Source organism: Lithobates pipiens, unplaced genomic scaffold (assembly GCF_037356315.1).
Source record: "Lithobates pipiens isolate NorthernLeopardFrog02 unplaced genomic scaffold, aLitPip1_a1.2 Scaffold_19, whole genome shotgun sequence".
Lineage (NCBI taxonomy): Eukaryota > Metazoa > Chordata > Amphibia > Anura > Ranidae > Lithobates > Lithobates pipiens.
In genome coordinates, this window is record NW_027507764.1 from 102327986 (window position 1) to 102346872 (window position 18887).

The following is an 18887-nucleotide window of genomic DNA, read 5'->3' on the forward strand; positions in this document are numbered from 1 at the left end:
GTCATTTCGAAAATTTGGCTAAGCATGTCCTTTGGTAGGTTTTTGCTCATTGGCCCCCATGTCATCACTGTTAGCTGGGATTGTCATAACTTAAAGCATAGCTCACGGCAATTTTTACCATTTTAGATAAAACATGGAAAGTGCTTAAGTATCTAAAACTGTAGTAGAATTGTCAAAAGCAATTGGATGCTTTTATTCCTTTTCTAACCTATATTTGGTGCGATGTGCACTGAAATGTGGTCAGTTGCTTTGGACAGCATCTTCATTTTTTCTTTCTCTATTGTTTATAGATGAGACCTGCAGTGCCCTGCTGTACCCAGCGACTCATTACTTTTTGAGCCAGTTAGATTTAATTGTCCATGATTCTTAACATTGGCACATGATCCCAAAACAATTTCGTTTTTTTTTTTAAGTTTCTCGGTCAACCTTCTCTCAACCTCAAACTGCGCAGTTCCAAAAATATAGAAGGGGGGGGGGGGGTCACACTGCCTGAAAATGATGATGCAAGTTAAATGTTCTAACAGCACATTAACAGTCTGCCCTGCTAGACCACAGGGACAGGCTATGGCAAATCTAGCAGACTTAGAAGGGGGGCCTGCATTGAAGCACTTGAAAGGAGATCAGAAGCACCTGAGAACGATCTAAAAATATGTCAACCTGATGTGAAACGCAAGCTACTGTAAATCTGCCTGAAATATTTCTTATATTTGCCCATCTGCACAAGTCCATACACATTTTTGCATGCAAAATAGTTCTCATATTTTCAACTATGTATCTCGATGCTTGACTGGAGATCAGCTTTAATAATGTGTTTTTTGAACAAAGTAATAAAATGCAATTCACGCATTATAGGAAATGAATCAGCATCCTTATTTAAATTATTATTATTCTGCATGATGATGTTGGAGACTTACGTTTTTTCCATCCTTAAACCTATCTAGTCCAGCAATCAAATAATACGTCTTTGTACCCCTTAGTGTGATCCGTCCTTACCGAAAATGGTGCATATATCTCCTGTTCCTGGAGCTAGTTATGAGAGTTCACCCATCTCGTCTGTGGCATTTCTATGATTGACAAATGGGGGAAAAATATTTACTTAAGGTTTATCTATATTGAAGGCCAGACAAGGGATTGTGTCTCTGTAAACAGCGCTTTAATATCAAGTGTTTGAACAAAAGAGAGAGGTATTTCTCACTCCATGCTGGGGCTGGAGATGTCCCAGTTAACGTTAACACAAATTTTTTCTTTATTGATTCCGATTTGAAATAAGCTTTTGGATTTGTGACGCAGCAATCAACGGAAGCTTACATGTTTTGTTTTGTTTTCTTTTAAAAAATGTGTTACAAAAATCATTTAAATTTCAACCTTTATTGGACATATTATTCCTGTTGGAGATTAACAACCTATGATAAAACTAATACTAGCACAGTTTGGCTTTTCTCCATGTTCCTGTCTCCAACGTGGTCCACAAAGCCCACCCACTGTCTATGGTGATCCTGCCATGAAGATCATTGTTCAGATTGGCAACACTCTGGGGAAGAGTTAGAACACCTGTCAAGTTCAATATGAAGTTAAAGTGGAGTTCCAACCCAAAAAAAAAGGCATTACTGTGCATGAAATAATATTTAAAAAAATGTGGACATTTTTTTAATTTTTTGCTCACCTCTTAATGCCTGTTGCTATGTGGTCCCTTGAAATCTTCCTCCTTCCTCTCCTAGGCTCCTTACATCACTTCCCTTGGCGCATCCGCTCGCTACTGCTCCTGGGAGATGTGTGTCATCATTTCCCAGGGGTCAGTGGGCAGCGCAGAGGGCTTTGTTACCGCCACAACGGGCCGGGCACTTCCGACGCCCGTTGTGATAGCAACCTAGTAGTTGACGGCGCTGCGAGAATGACTCATGCACAAGATCAGGGTGAGAACGGGCGGTGCATGCTGGTTGCTCTGCAGCACCGTATCCCAGAACAGGATGCTTGTGAGCTTCACATGCCCACAAGCAAAATGAAAATGGCCAAAACTGCATTATCAAAGTTCTTCTAACAGATGAAACTAGACATCGGGGGACAAATTATACAGAAGATGTGAGTGTTACAATGCCATTGTAAATGCTTGTGAAAGGTTTAAAAAACAAATGTATTGATTGTAGTTGGAACTCCGCTTTAAGATCGGAAACACAGGGACAGGGCCTCAAACCAGAAGGAGGAAAGTACAAAACTAATCTTAGAAAGTATTATTTTACTGAAAGAGTAATTGATGCTTGGAATAGACTTCTAGCACAGGTAGGGGGTCAGTCAACTGTAAGTGCATTCAAACATGCTTGGGACAAGCATAGATCTGTACTCAGATAAAAAAATATTAAAAATAAAACATGCATTAATAAAAAAAAATGTGTCAGACTTGATGAACCACTTGGTCTGTTTTTCTGTCATCAGTCTTCTATTTTTTTGTTTTAAAGTGAAAAATAAGGGTAATCCAAAATTTTGGCGTTGTCCTTAAAACAGAAGGTAAGAGAAAATGTTTCCAATAGGTAATTCTTTTTGGGTGACAATTGCTTAAAAGGAGAATCTTCCTCTAAAATCTTGTTGCATCTCTAGGACAATAAGTAAGGGAAAAATCATCTCAACGGGACCCAGGCAACAAAAACGAAAAAAAGTGACGGGGGTTTTACCCCTTCTACACTTTCATATACTGCAGTAGTTAGTGAAAATTACATGTGGTACTGGCTTATGTAATGTAAAGTAAACCCTCGTAGAAAATAGCCTCTGGTCAGGGCCAGTTGTTTGGTACCCAAGATGGAGTAAAGGCAGACAGAGACCAAGGAAAGTGGCACTGGTATTATTTGGTTAATTAGAAGTAACAAATAACATGTGAAAGACAGTGACAAGGTGCTAACTCAACAGTCTCAAAACAATATGGCAACAGATTAAACAAAACAAAATATAGTGTAGTGCAACCATAAACAAATAAAACACGTCCAAATATAACAAAATTCTACCATTGTGCAAATTTCAGTGACAGTTTATACATTTTCAGTGACCACCACCTCTAGCTGGAATGCCTGCTCACCTCCAAAAGTCGACCCCACGACAGAGTTACACACGCCTGTGATTACATCTCTCAGTATGCCTTGGGAAAACAATTCCTCATCCTGGTGTTCCTGGACAAAATAGACCTCCTTCCAGGTTCTCACTATGTAGACCCCACTGCAGAGTCACACACGCTTAGTGTAATATCTCTCAGGATTTTTCAGGAACATGAATCCTCATCACAGTGCACCTAGACAGCTCTGACCTCCTCCTGCGATCTCATTCAGTCATGTGTGGCCATAAAAAACAAAGGCAAACCATAGTGCTCTCTGCTAATAACATTTATTAAAACTGTAACTTAGGGATAAAATACAAATGTGAAAAACATGCATATGCTCAATCATGATGTAAATAGAGAAAACGCTATGAATGGCGACACCTCAGACCTTTTATTTGTATTTGTTTATGGTTGCGCTACACTATATTTTGTTTTGTTTAATATATTGAGAGTCACATATAAGGAGATAGTATGCAACCAGTCTAAACTATGTGGCATGTTCACCAATGCCAGGAGTCTGGCAGACAAGATGGGAGAACTAGAGCTACTGTTGTACGAGGAGGATTTCGATTTTGTAGGAATTACAGAGACTTGGTTCGACAGCTCTCATGATTGGCTGGAAACCATTTAAGGGTATTCTCTATATCACAGGGATAGAGAGGGTAAAAAGGAGGCAGGGGTATGCCTGTATATCAAAAATGATGTACAAGTGAATGTGAGAGATGACATCACTAAGGTGGCAAGGGAGGAGGTAGAATCCTTATGGGTAGAGCTACAAAGGGAGGAAACTAAGAGGAAAGTAATACTGGGAGTATACTATAGGCCCCCTAACAAGAGGAGAAGGCAGAGGCAGACCTACTATCACAATTAGGATTAGCGGCAAGAATGGGAAGTATCATTATAATGGGAGATTTTAATTATCCAGACATAGACTGGGTGGAAGGAACCGGGCATTCATCTAAGGCTCGTCAGTTCCTAAATGTCTTGCAGGACAATTTCATGGGTCAGATGGTAAATGCACCAACTAGGAACAAAGTATTACTAGACCGACTGATTACCAACAATACAGAGCGGATGTGGAAATGCAAGCAATTTAGGAAACAGCAATCACAGTTCAATTAGTTTTAGTATAAATCACACAAATAGGAAACATAAGGGGGATACAAAGACATTGAATTTCAAACCAACTTCCCTAAACTACGACCCTTGCTAGAAGTTAATAATTGGGATAAAATCTTAGCAACAAAGAACACGGAGGAAAAATTGGTATGCTTTAGGACCATATTAAATAAGGGCATTAGCCAGTGCATCCCAAAGGGAAATACATTTAAAATAGCTGATAAAAGTCTTGGGTGGTTTAACTCCAACGTAAAAATGCATATAAAAACAAAAGAGAATGCCTTCAAAAAATACAAAGTTGAGGGATCGTCATCAGCATTCCAACTTTACAAAGAATGCAACAAGAAATGCAAGAGTGCAATCAGGGCAGCTAAGATAGACCACGACAGTAGTGGAAGAGAGTAAACAAATTCCCAAGAAATTCTTTAAAGCGGAGGTCCACCCTAAAGTGGACCTTCCACTCATTGGAATCCTCCCCCCCTCCGGCGCCACAATTGGCACCTTTCAGGGGGGAGGGGGGTGCAGGTACCTGTACAGTACAGGTATCTGCACCCACTTCCGGGATAGCTCTCTGCGGAAAGGGGCGTAGATTACGCCCCTTTCCGAAAGTCCCCCGCTGCCTGCTGGGTAACACACAGATCCCAGAGGCAGCGGGTCCATCCTTATTGCGCAGCGCGACTCGCGCATGCGCAGTAGGGAACCGGGAAATGAAGCCGAAAGGCTCCACTTCCTGATTCCCATACCCAAGATGCCGGCGGCAGCACCCGAGAGACGATCGAGAGATCGGCTTCGGGTGCCGACATCGCGGGCGCGCTGGGCGGGTAAGTGTCCTTATTTTAAAAGTCAGCAGCTGCAGTATTTGTAGCTGCTGGCTTTTAAAAAAAAAAAAACGGCGGAACTCCCGGCAGACTCCCGCTTTAAGTACATAAATAGTAAGAAAGTGATGTCAGATCATATTGTCCCATAAAGAATGATGAAAGGAATCTGGTTACTAAGGATGGATAGATGGCAAAGATATTGAATGTATTTTTCCCCTCAGTCTTCATGAGGGAATCGGGGGAATTCAGTAACCAAAACTGCAATGTTTATCCTCATGACATGTCACAGAAAGCACCCTAATGGTTAACAGAGGACAGAATTAGAAATAGACTTGAGAAACGTAACATTAATAAGTCACCAGGACCAAATGCCTTGCACCCAAGGGTCCTTAAGGAACTCAGTCAAGTAATTGCCAAACCATTGTTCCTAATTTTTTACGAAAAGTCTACTGACTAGAATGGTACCAGCTGATTGGAGAAAAGCCAATGTAGCACCAATATTTAAAAAAGAGCCAAGATACATCCTTGGGAATTACAGACCAGTTAGCCTAACATCAATTGGATGCAAGCTCTTGGAGGGGATGACAAGGGATTATTGACAAGATTTTAGTAATGACAATGGTATCATTAGCAGTAATCAGCATGGATTTATGAAAAATCGTTCTTGCCAGACCAATCTATTAACCTTCTATGAGGAGGTGAGTTGCCATATAGATAAAGGAAGGCCTGTAGACGTGGTGTATCTGTATTTTGCAAAGGCATTTTATACAGTTCCCCATAAAAATTTACTGTACAAAGTAAGGTCCGTTGGCATGGACCAAAGGGTGAGTACATATAATGAAAACTGGCTACAGGGGTGAGTTCAGAGGATAGTGATAAATGGGGAGTACTTGGAATGGTCCGGGTGGAAAGTGTGGTCCCCCAGGGTTCTGTGCTGGGACCAATCCTATTTAATTTATTCATAAATGACCTGGAGGATGGGATAAACAGTTCAATCTCTGTATTTGCAAACAGTACTAAGCTAAGCAGGTCAATAACTTCTCCGCAGGATGTGGAAACTTTGCAAGAAGATCAAATTAATGGGGAGGGCAACTACATGGAAAATATGGTTTAATGTAGAAAAATGTAAAATAATACATTTGGGTGGCAAAAATATGAATACAATCTTCACTAGGGGGAGATTCTCTGGGGGAATCTGGGATGGAAAGGGACCTGGGGGTCCTAGTAGATGACAGGCTCAGCAATGGCATGCAATGCCAAGCTGTTGCAAGCAAAGCAAACAGAATATTGGCATGCGTTAAAATTGGGGATTAACTGCGTTAAAATTGGAGATAAAACAACAATTCTCCCACTCTACAAGACTCTGTCCAGCCTGCACCTGGAGTATGCTGTCCAGTTCTGGGCACCAGTCCCCAGGAAGGATGTGCTAGAACTGGAGAGAGTCCAGAGAAAGGGCAACAAAACGAATAAAGGGACTGGAGTTATGAGGAAAGGTTACAAGAACTGAAATTATTCTCGCTGGAGAAGAGACGCTTGAGAGGGGCTATGATTTCAATGTACAAATACTGTACTGGTGGTGACCCCATAATAGGGATAAAGCTTTTGCGTGAAAGGGAATTTAATAAGACACGTGGCCATTCACTAAAATTAGAAGAAAAGAGGTTTAACCTTAAACTGCGTAGAGGGTTCTCTACTGTAAGAGCAGTTAGGATGTGGAATTCTCTTCCACAGGCAGTGGTTTCAGTGGGGAGCATTGATAATTTCAAAAAACTATTAGATAGGTACCTTAATGACCACAATATACAGGGATATACAATGTAATACTGACATAAAATCACACACATAGGTTGGACTTGATGGGGTTGTGTCTTTTTTCAAACTCGTCTACTATGTAAATGTGGATACACTCTAATTGGTGTGGGCAGCAATCATGTTAAGCTTATTAGTAGGCTAATTATATTATATTATATATATATATATATATATATATATATATATATATATATATAAAATTATATCACATTATTTTATTGATTATTGCACTGATTATATTATTTTTTTCACAATATGGCAGAAGAGCCTTAATATCGTAAGCAACTCAGGTACAACAGTTCTCTTCACTTTAACGCAGTCCCAGCACTTGAGAAAACAGCCACATCTAGTGAAGTGGGTTGGCTGACAGGCAGAGCAGTAGTGTAGGTGCACTTGGTAGACTAATAGGAAGATCCTTATCCAAGCTTTCTAGAGTCCCCAGTGAGCGGGGAAGTGGTATTCCTGCTTTGTCCTTCCTCGACAGGAATGCCTGCCAACTGCAGTAGAATAGTGCTATTTATTAGCATTGCTCTTAGTAAAGATGGCTGTGGAGGTCATCCAGTGTTGCAGCATCTAGTCAGACAGCTGCTTCCCTGATGATACCTATGGAGGCTTAAGAGGAATAAAGCTCTTTACAACCTCTATTCCCTCTAAGTTAAACAGCACAACCTACAGAGGGGAGGAAAAATTGCACCTGCCTACAGGCCAATGTGATGTTTCTAAACAGATGATGAAAACAAAAGTGAGTACACCTCTCACATTTTTGTAAAAATTTTATTATATATTTTCATGTGACAACACTGAAGAAATTACACTTTGCTACAATGTACAGTAGTGAGTGTACAGCTTTTCTAACAGTGTAAATTTGCAGTTTCCTCAAAATAACTCAACACACAGCCACTAATGTCTAAACCGTTGGCAACAAAAAGTGAGTACACCCCTAAGTGAAAATGTCCAAATTGGGCCCGATTAGCCATTTTCCTCCCCGGTGTCATGTGACACATCATGGTCACATGGTCTCATGTGTGAATGTGGAGCAGGTGTGTTAAATTTGGTGTTATCTCTCTCACTCTCTCATACTGATCACTGAAAGTTCAACATGGCACCTCATGGCAAAGAACTCTCTGAGGATCTGAAAAAAAAAAGAATTGTTGCTCTACATAAAGATGGCCTAAGCTATAAGTAGATTGCCAAGACCCTAAGACTGATCTGCAGCATGGTGGCCAAGACCATACAGTGGTTTAACAGGACAGGTTCCACTCAGAACCATGGTCGACCAAAGAAGATGAGTGCACGTGCTCAGCATCATATCCAGAGGTTGTCTTTGGGAAATAGATGTATGAGTGCTGCCAGCTTTGTTGCAGAGTTTGAAGGGATAGGGGGTCGTCCTGTCAGTGTTCAGACCATACGCCGCACACTGCATCAAATTGGTCTGTGTGCCAGTTGTCCCAGAAGGAAGCCTCTTCTAAAGATGAAGCACAAGAATGCCTGCAAACTGTTTGCTGAAGACAAGCAGACTAAGGACATGGATTGGAATCTTGTCCTGTGGTCTGATGAGATCAAGATAAATGTATTGGGTTCAGATGGTGTCAAGCGTGTGTTGCGGCAACCAGGTGAGGAGTACAAACACAAGTGTGTCTACAGTCAAGCATGGTGGTGGGAGTATCATGGTCAGGGGCTGCATGAGTGCTGCCTCACTGGGGAGCTACAGTTCATTGAGAGAATCATGAATGCCAACATGTACTGTGACATACTGAAGCAGAGCATGATCCCCTCTCTCCAGAGACTGGGCCACAGGGCAGTATTCCAACATAAAAATGACTCCAAACACACCTCCAAGATGACCACTGCCCGCTAAAGAAGCTGAGGGTAAAGCTGATGGACTGGCTAAGCATGTCTTCAGACCTAAACCCTATTGAGCATCTGTGGGACATCCTCAAATGGAAGGTGGATGAGCACAAAGTCTCTAACATCCACCAGCTTTGTGATGTCGTCATGGAGGAGTGGAAGAGGACTACAGTGGTAACATGTGAAGCTCTGGTGAACTCCATGCCCAAGAGGGTTAAGGCAGTGCTGGAAAATAATGGTCGCCACAAAATATTGACACTTTGGGCCCAATTTGGACATTTTCACTTAGGGGTGTACTCACTTTTGTTGCCAGCAGTTTCAACATTAATGGCTGTGTGTTCAGTTATTTTGAGGGGACAGCAAATTTACACTGTTAGCCCTTGTACACACGGTCAGACATTCCGACGGAAAATGTCTGATCGGACCGTGTTGTCGGATAATCCGACTGTGTGTGGGCTCCATCGGACTGTTTCCGTCGGAATATCAGAGGAACAAAGTTTTATAGCTGGGCTATAAAACTTTCCGACAACATGATCCAATCGGACATTTTCCGTCGGAATGTCTGACCGTGTGTACAAGGGCTAACAGTGTAAATTTGCTGTCCCCTCAAAATAACTGAACACACAGCCATTAATGTTGAAACTGCTGGCAACAAAACCGATTGTGTGTAGAGAATTCCGATCGGACAAAGTGGCACGCATTCTCAGATCAAATTCCTAGACCATAGCTATTGTTTACTAGCCTGAACGTAGTCCCGTTGTAACGAAATAATGTCATCGCGTTACGAACGATCGGATTATCCGACAACTTTGTCCGACCGTGTGTATGCAACACAAGTTTCTGACAAAATCCAACGGATTTTGTTGTCGGGATGTCCGACCGTGTGTACAAGGGCTAATACAAGCTGTACGCTCACTACTTTACATTGTTGCAAAGTGTCATTTCTTCATTGTTGTCACATGAAAAGACATAACAAAATATTTACAAAAATGTGAGGGGTGTACTCACTTTTATGAGATACTGTATGTACAGTAAACCTTCTGAGAATTGACCTCTCAGACTCAGATGCTGGATGCAAATACACCTACGATAAATATGAACTGCTAGTTTACAAATGATTCCATGACAAGCATTTTTCCAGGTGTGAGTGTCTTTTAGGAAAACAGAACAAATACATGTAACACGTAGTATTTACAATAACTATAAACTCTTGCAAAAACTGCTTGCATCTCCATTAGAAACATAGAAAGAGATTAACTCTACACGGAATCCATTATTCATGATGAAAATATATCAAGACTGTAACACATCCTATTTATCTGCTGCCATAATTGTTCGTTTAGCATTTTGAAAAGGTGAATATTTAATGGTATCCTCTTCTTTCCAAATATTATATTACTTGCTGAAATTGCCTACAGAGATATGCAAATCTGGTCGTCCCAAGTAAATGTTTCATAAAATCAATGACTGTTTAAATTGTGGGACTAAATTGTTTGTATATAAATATTACCTTTTATATTCCATTTGAGTTTTATGTAGATGAACACATTACTTTAATGACCTGTATTTGCAGAGTGAGAGAAGAAGATTCTCTAGAAATTCTCAGCAGCCAGATGGCTGCCTCTTCTAGCATGAGATTAAAAGATGTTTCTAATTCACAGCTCTGCTTCTCAGGCAAATTAATATAGCCAGCTAAATTGCTTGTGTTTTGGAATAAAATTTAAAGGGACCTTTTATTGTGTAAAACGCTAGGTGTCACAGGTTTCTTAAGCAGATTGCAGCTCAGGTACTAGGCGCCTGTTTCAAACATTTGTTAATTAATGGGAAGGACTCCGCGGTAATTGACTGCTTCGGGAAAAGGAAAATATAATGACTCCTGATTAATCATGAAAAGAGATTCATTGCGGAGAGGGAGAACAATAATTGCCCTAACGATCGGGAAATGCTAATTAATGAAAAGGACAATGATGTTAGAAATTAGCTGCAAAATGTTCATTTTCAAACTGTGATTATGTATTCCTGTGTTAAAGTAAATATTGCTGTTTCCCCCTGATGTAGGTAAGCAACGATATGGACAGAGCCAATGTCACATTGGCAGATTTATAAGACTGAAGTACAGTAAAGGGCTGTGGACCATTCACAACTGGCAGCATTAGGAGTTTGCGGTTACTTGGCACTTTATTGTCAGAAATTTAGTAGCTTGACGTATTCTACATATTAGTTTGCTTAAAGTCATGTGCTACCCTGATCAGAAACCCAGGGTCCCAACAAATTCTAGACCTACGTCTAGCCCTGTGTCCTAAATCTGATTCTCAAACTGTTGTCTAATGCCGCGTACACACAGAAAAGGTCAGAAGGAATCATTTCATCGGATATTCCAATCGTGTGTGGGCTTCATCTGACTTTTTTTTTTCAAAAATGCTGATGGACCTAGAAATAGAATATGTTTTAAATCTTTCCAACGGAATCAATTCCTATCAGGAAAACCGTTTGTCTGTATGCTATTCCAACGGACCAAAAATGATGCAAGGGCAGCTATTAGCTACTGGCTATTGAACTTCCTTTCTAGTCCCGTTGTACGTCATCGCGTTCTAAACGAATGGACTTTGGTGTGATCATGTGTAGGCAAGTCTGTTTCAGCGGAACTCCGTCAGAAAGACAGTCAGAGTGTATTCTGACGGAAAGTCCGGTCATGTTTATGCAGCATTATACTAATTGAACCCTGTGTCGTAGACCTAACAGTGTTGCCTCATCCTAACTTTTCTGTCCGTGTTAATTATAACATTGTCACCTCATCCTAATTTAATCCTTGTCCTTATGTCTAATTGTAATACTTTCATCTTGTCTCAACTTTACCCCAACCTCAGCAGAACTACACGTTGAGACCTAAAATACATTTTAACACTGTCACCTCATCCTAACTTTACCCTTTGCCAAAAGTCCAACACTGTTACCCTATCCTAACTCAACTTCACACTTAACTTTAAAATGAATCATAACATTATCACCCTTACCTAACCATACCCCATGCCCTAAATCTAATTCTAACTTAGTCACCTGATTCTTATTTAACCCCCTGCCTTAAGCCTAATTCTAACACTTTCAACTTATCCTAGGTATACTAGGTATACCCCCACCTAACTTTATACTGTGCCCTAAGAATAATCTCTGCAGTGCCATCTCAGTCTTAACCCCTTGTCCTAAACTTACTGTAACTTTAACACTGCCACCTGATCCTAACGTTATCCTCTGCTCTAAGTCACACTCCCACCTCATCTTACATTTACCCTCTGCCCTGCATCTAACAGTGCCACCTCATCCTAACTGTACCCTCTACCCTAATTCTAACACTGTCCCCTCATCCTAACATTATCCTCTACCCTAATTCTAACACTGCCACCTCATCCTAAGGTTACCCTCTGCCCCATGTCTAACACTGTCACCTCATCCTAACTTTACAATCTGCTTTAAGCCTGATTCTAACACTTTAATCTTATCCTAGCTATACCCCCACCTAATCTCATACTGTGCCATAAAACTAATCTCAGAAGTGCCACCTCATTATAACTTAACCCCCTGTCCTAAGCTTACTGTAACTTTAACACTGCCACCTCATCCTAACTTAACCCTCTGCCTTAAACTTTATTCTAACACTTTAATAGTATCCTAGTATTGCCCCCTTTTAACGTCACACTGTGCCCTAAGACTAATTTTAGCACTGTTACCTCGTCTTCATTTTACTCTTAAGCTTAATTTTAACACATACTTCCAATCCTAACATAATCCCTTAAACTAACAGTTTCACTTAATTCTAACTAAACTCCCTGCTTTCAAAATAATCCTAACATTGTTACCACACCCTAACCAAGCCTTTGTCCTAACCTTATCCTAACACTGTCACCTTACCATAAGTTTAACCTCTTCCCTTCACTAATTTTAATACTGTGACTTTATTGTAACTTTACCCTCTTCCCTACTCTGAATAGATCCAGAAAACAGGATCTGTCCACAAAGGAACATGTAAATAATCTTGTATATACAGAAGCATGTGCCCATTGTTGTGCCCATGAGTGACAGAAGCTGCCCATCTAAGAAATATTTCATGATCTATATAAAAAAATCCCAAGCTTACTATTTCAGCATGACAGTCATGATTCTTTGGTTCCCAAAGAACAGCAAGATGTGAAAGTTCCAGTTTTAGACTGATAAAAAAAACAAAGTGAAAGAATTTTTCTAAGCCTTCTTAGCCTTTCAGATCTTCAAAAGAAACACCCTGAATCAGCCTTTCTCAAACTTTTCAACACAGAGGAACCCTTGAAATAGTTCTCCAGTCTCAAGGAACCCCTGCTAAAAATTAGAAATCTACAACTCGTGATACATTAGGCCGCGTACACACGAGAGGATTGTCCGTCCAACTTAGTCCGCTGAAACGTGTTTCAGCGGACAATCCGCTCGTGTGTGGGCTTCAGCTGACTTTTTCAGCGGACAGTCTGGCGGACTAAGTCTTTCGGAATTTCCGTAATATTGTCCGTCCAAACTTGGTTTCAGCGGACAATCCGCTCGTGAGTAGGCTAGTTCGACGGACTAAGTATGGCGCATGCTCAGAAAGGATTTACACGGCCGAAGGTTGCATTGCAGTGTATTGGATGTCGAATTTCTAGTCCCGTCGTATGTGCCGTACACGTCATCGCGCAAGCTTTCGGCGGACTGTCTGTTCATCGTGTGTGGTCAAGTCCGTTCATTCGAAAGTTGGACGGACTGTCTGTCAGATTGTCTGACAGGCTTAGTTGGGCAGACAGTCCGCCCGTGTGTACGCGGCCTTAGTGTGATGGTGAGTGAGAGGAATGGTCCTTACACTTTTGGTCATTGGGAAGAAATACCTCCTTACAGTTAGCTAAAAAGATCAATGGTGTCCGTGGGAACTTATCTGAGAGGCAGAAATTTCCCATTGCTGAAGGAACCCCTAGCAACCTCTGGAGGAACCCTAGGGTTCCATGGAACCCTGGTTGAGAATCACTGCCCTGAATGTTTGCTCCCCTTTGCAGATCAGAGCCAGTCCTGCAAATTTACCTTGAGAAAAACTTTGTTTGCTTGCATCCCAGTAACTCTTTGTTGCTATGCAATGTAATGAGCAATGGTGGATTGACCCACAAACACTGACCACTTTGACTCTGCGTAATAATGTTAGAGGGCATCACAATTTTTACTCTCTGCCTTTATTTTCTGTAGTTGTTATTCATTTCATGCATAATATTGAAAATAATATTGTAGAAGGTTGGTAACAAAATTATCTGCCCTGGGTGTCAAATATTCTAGGTACACAACATTAGTTTTATTCTTTCTTCAAAATGTTTTTCAATTTATTGATCATGCTACTATACCATGAGCTGAAGGGATATTCCTTTTTTGGCAAGGGTTCCCGAGATTTTTTTTTTTCTAGGGTTCATCACAAGTAAAACGTTGAAAAAGAGACTAAGTCTAACCGTGAAAACAAGAAAAGACTACCTTTGTGTCTATCCAGTTAGTCTGTATACCCGTGGGAAACAATCGCTTTGTTGCTGGGGAAAGATTAACAAATGTATTCATATTAATATATTCTTATCTGTGCTCCCATAAATCAGTATACCAAGTTTTGTACAATAGTACATGTAGGGCAAGAGTGTGAAAGTATAGCTCTGATTGACTTGAACAACTTACCGTACTATCATGTTACATTCATTCTTCACCCACAAAAATTTAAAATTTTTCTCTGTTTTTGACTTATTTATTAAATAATCACATAATCTAAAAAACTGCTTGAAAAAATACCTAAAATATTATGCTGTGTTATTAAAAGCAGAGTACAATATTTTTTAGACGCATTTGTTAAACTAATTATAATCAGCAGAGAAACGATTACTTAGTGTAAATTTATGAATTTTACAGTATTTTTTTTGTACATTTGGCGCCGTAGTTAAGTATTTGTAACCGATAAATACATGCATGCAAAGCATGACAAAAGAAGACTGAAAATTCTAAAAATAATTTTATTGAGAAGTTTCAACATTATTCATCATGTTATGACGTGTTGTAATTAGGTTAGTGTATTAATTATATTGATAAAACAGTGAATATTACAGATGTGTGCCTTTGTTGTAGAAGAACTATATCAAAAACTTTTTTTTTTTAATCTGCTGGGTTAAATTGTTAAATCTGATGAGTTGGATGACCCCTCCTGTGTCACTGCTTGTTATTTGAAATTTACACTTTCATTAAAGTGGAGTTCCACCAAAAAGTGGAACTTCTGCTTTAAGGCCTCCTCCCCAGCTCCTGTTTGTGAAACTGAGCTTTAGGGGAGGGGGGGAGCAGGTACCCGAATTTGACAGGTACCTGCTCCCACTTCTATTCCGTTCAGCCTCGGCGACAGGAAACAAGAGCTCTCCCTCCCAGTCACGGAGCGCAGCCGGTAACCGGTGTGAAGCCGCAAGCTGTCACAAGCAGGGGCCCATAGTAGAGATGCCAGTGCCACTGAGGGAGGACACAGGAACAACACAGCGCGGGTGAGTTTCCAACTTGTTGGTAAAATTTTCAGACAAAATGCTCCGATCGGGCATACTCCGATCATGTGTAGAGAATTCCGATCAGACAAAGTGCCACGCATGCTCAGATCAAATTCCTACCCCAAAGCTATTGGCTACTAGCCTGAACGTAGTCCCATCGTAATGAAATAACGTCATCACGTCTGATTTTCCGACAACTTTGTCCGACCGTGTGTATGCAACAGTTTCGGACAAAATCCGTCGGACAAAATCCGACGGATTTGGTTGTCGGAATCTCCAACCATGTGTACAAGGGCTAAGAGGATGTGGGGCTTCACTTCGACTTGAAGACTTTCAGCACCACAAGCTACCAGTGATCTTTTTAATGTTACTTAAACACTTTTTAGCCTAGCTCAAGGTATATTTGATGATCTTGTTTGTGTATTGTTGACCATTTTCACATTTGTATATTTGTAAAAATTGTAAAAAAAAATGTTAAGTGATTTGTGGCCCTTTCATTTTTCTAAAACTCTATCCATATTGATTTTTTTTTTTTTTGAGTGGGGTTGGGCATTGCTCATTCAGCTGCTGGGTCTTAACTAATGTGCGGGTACAGGTCAGAGACATTTCTATTGACATCAAACCATGCTAGAGATGGGAAGAAATCTTTGCTGTGTATCAAACCCAGATCCACTCCACTTTAAATAATGTAATCTCACTTGAATTTACTTTCTCTTTAAAAAGCACCTGTGCCTTGATTATGTACAATAAAATGTTTACATATTCTCAACAAGCAAAGAAGCCTGTTATTTGTGGGTCTAAGCTCTGGGGTTGTGTTCCTTCAATATGGAACACACATTGAACCAGCAAAGTGTCTCGGCACCTGGTATGTACCTATGTGTTTGTTGTTGATTCACCCAGTAGTGAATACAGACAGCCAAAAAAAAAAACAATCAGCAATGGCAGCTCCTATATTCATGTCATACTGGGTTCCTTTAAAAGAAGGTCATAAATGTTTACTTCTTCTAAAGTCAAAGAGAACTACAGATTGATTACTTCCTCAGCTGATTCATTATCCCTTATACTGAATGTTGCAATTTGTATTCTCCTCACCAGAGTAACGTTTAATCTCTTTTGTACAGATGGAATATCCTTGGGCTACAGGGCGCTCTCCTCAGTCACTTCATCGAGCCCATCTACATGTATAGCATTGTCGTTGGCAGCCTGCATCATACGGGCCACCTTTACAGGGTCATGAGCCACAGAATAGAAGATATTGGTAAACTGCCAATCCCATATCGGCATAATCATCCACTGCTCAGCGGTAAGCAAATACCTTTCTTGCAGACAAATTATCATGCTCCCTTCAGTTCTGTATTTAATGTATTAAAAATTGTCCTCAATTCCTACATGAAAATTAATGAAGGTCAAGGATTCTACAATGCCCTTTAAGCAGACCTACAAACTACAATGTTTACTCATGACTCCTCTGATGTATTGTTCTCTATCTTGCACATAATAACACTGTCCTTAAGTCTTAGTATCTATTTTTAATTTTCAAACTGCAGTTTTAATTAATGTGGATAATTAGACTGCACCATCCTTTTTTTAGATCGACCACCTGAAGAAAAACTGCATTGATACAATACAATAAATTGTACAGTGACATTTCAGCTTATTGACCATCCTTTTTCTTCTTTTTATTTTCCTAACACTCCCTATTGATAAAAACTGATGCAATTATAGTTATCAAATGAAATATAGTAAGCCCTGGAGGAATAAATTGTCCTTGAGCTGCATTAATTACTCTTGAGCTGAGTAGGAACGGTTATTGATACAAATGGGAATTATTTTTACATTGATAAACACAGCAGGAGCATGCCATGAAGGTCAATTTATGAAGATGTGTGAGTTGTTTTTAATGGTGTTTGTTATTTTACCTCTTAATAATTTCCACATCAAAATCAGAAAAAAATATATATAAATATTCTCGCTCTCATAAAGTGTTTTTAAAGCCAAAACTTTTTTTTGGGATAGAATAGGGAAAGATTGGAACCTCTTTCAGGTGCCACATCTTGTATAGCAAATTCTAGGGTTGATTTGCTAAAGGCAAATATGCTGTTAATTTTTGCAAATAAATTTTCTCTAGAACTTGAATGTGGTAAAATTTTACCTTGAAAATAATACACAATCATATGCAAGGAAAAAATTTAAAAAATTAATTTTAGCTTGAGCCTGATTGGATGATGGAAGTCAACAGAGCTTTACCTTATTCACTAAGCTCTAGCAAAAATTCCTTTGCGAAGTGTCTGCCTTTAGTAAATCAACCACCCTGAGTCTTCCAGGCTGAATGATGCCCAAGATCACTCAACCCTAAAGACTGGGGAGATGCTTTGAATGTAGGGCAGCTTGGCACCATGCTGTGAGGGCTTCACCATGGCACCCTTCATTCACAGTGTAAATGTACATTGAGTGGTGCTTATGTCAATATATCAGTGCCACTCTCGTCATGGACACCTCATTGCCAGAAAGAAGTACAGAAGAAGAGGACCCAGAAAACATTGGAAAAGGGAGAAGGTTAGTTTACAATAGTGTTCGATTCACTCTTCAGAAAGCAGTTAACAAGCTGTAAGGCAGCATTGTATCACCTCCTCACCAACTGCTTTAAACCCTTGACCCATGCACTATCATGCTGCCACCGCATGCATTGCGGGATGGTTGCAACTTGCAAGGAACCCCCATTTAGTTGAATGAGACATCTTCAGCAGGCGGTACTGCCCACTGAACGTGACAGCTGGGATCATTTTTTGCCACATTGTAATGCAATTGTGGCCATGGCATATCCACTCCCCCCCTCCGTTTGGATATCGAGAATGATAAAAATCACAGTTATATTCTAAGGCAGTGATGGCGAACCTTGGCACCCCAGATGTTTTGGAACTACATTTCCCATGATGCTCTGGCACTCTGCAGTGTAGTGGAGCATCATGGGAAATGTAGTTCCAAAACATCTGGGGTGCCAAGGTTCGCCATCACTGTTCTAAGGTAACTTACTGAGTTTTTTTATGTATTTTGGTCAAAGAAAGATCTTTTTTTATCAAAAAACATACACGTGTGAAAAGCAGTTTGTTGCAGGAACTGAGAAGAATTTGTAATTTTTGTTAGCCAGTCTAATGACACCCCTTCCAGTTCCTGGACCTCGCCTCAGATTATATTGTAGTCATGCATTACTCTCTGGATCAGCCCAATCCTGTGTTAGGACAGTGAAGGAAAAGCAGCACATTGATAAGGTCATCTCTCTGCTCTCCCCTCCTGTAAGCATGTTCACAGATAACACTGCAAAGCAATGATCACTTATTGGCTCAGATTGCTGCCCATTTTTCCCCCAGCCTGTGCTGATGCACAGATAATTTACAGAAGGCTGATATCAAAAAACATTTAAGTGTGTTTTTAACTTTATGTAAAAAATAAATGCAATGATTTTCTAATGACTGCATAACTGAATTGAAAGCTGCTGCCTAATTGTATGTCTTACAATCTGGACATAAGCCATTTCCTCATATCATATGTAATTTGTGCAATTCAGTAAATTGACCACCTCTATGCCCTGCATGCATTATAGGTGCTATGATTGTACAAGACACTCCCCAGTAGTTAAGTTAAAAATAAGTATGATTTCCACATATTTAT

At 40.2% G+C, this 18887-nt stretch overlaps 1 protein-coding gene across 2 annotated transcripts in view; it reads left to right on the forward strand.

Annotated features, from left to right (window-relative positions):
- The window catches only part of ADARB2 (adenosine deaminase RNA specific B2 (inactive)), an 805999-nt gene that overhangs the window by 733599 nt on the left and 53513 nt on the right, over positions 1-18887 (forward strand). For both annotated transcript variants that reach the window (XM_077491116.1, XM_077491117.1), the window contains exon 9: positions 16340-16521. In XM_077491116.1, the coding sequence (XP_077347242.1) occupies positions 16340-16521 (182 nt within the window). The remainder of the gene's footprint in view (positions 1-16339; positions 16522-18887) is intronic.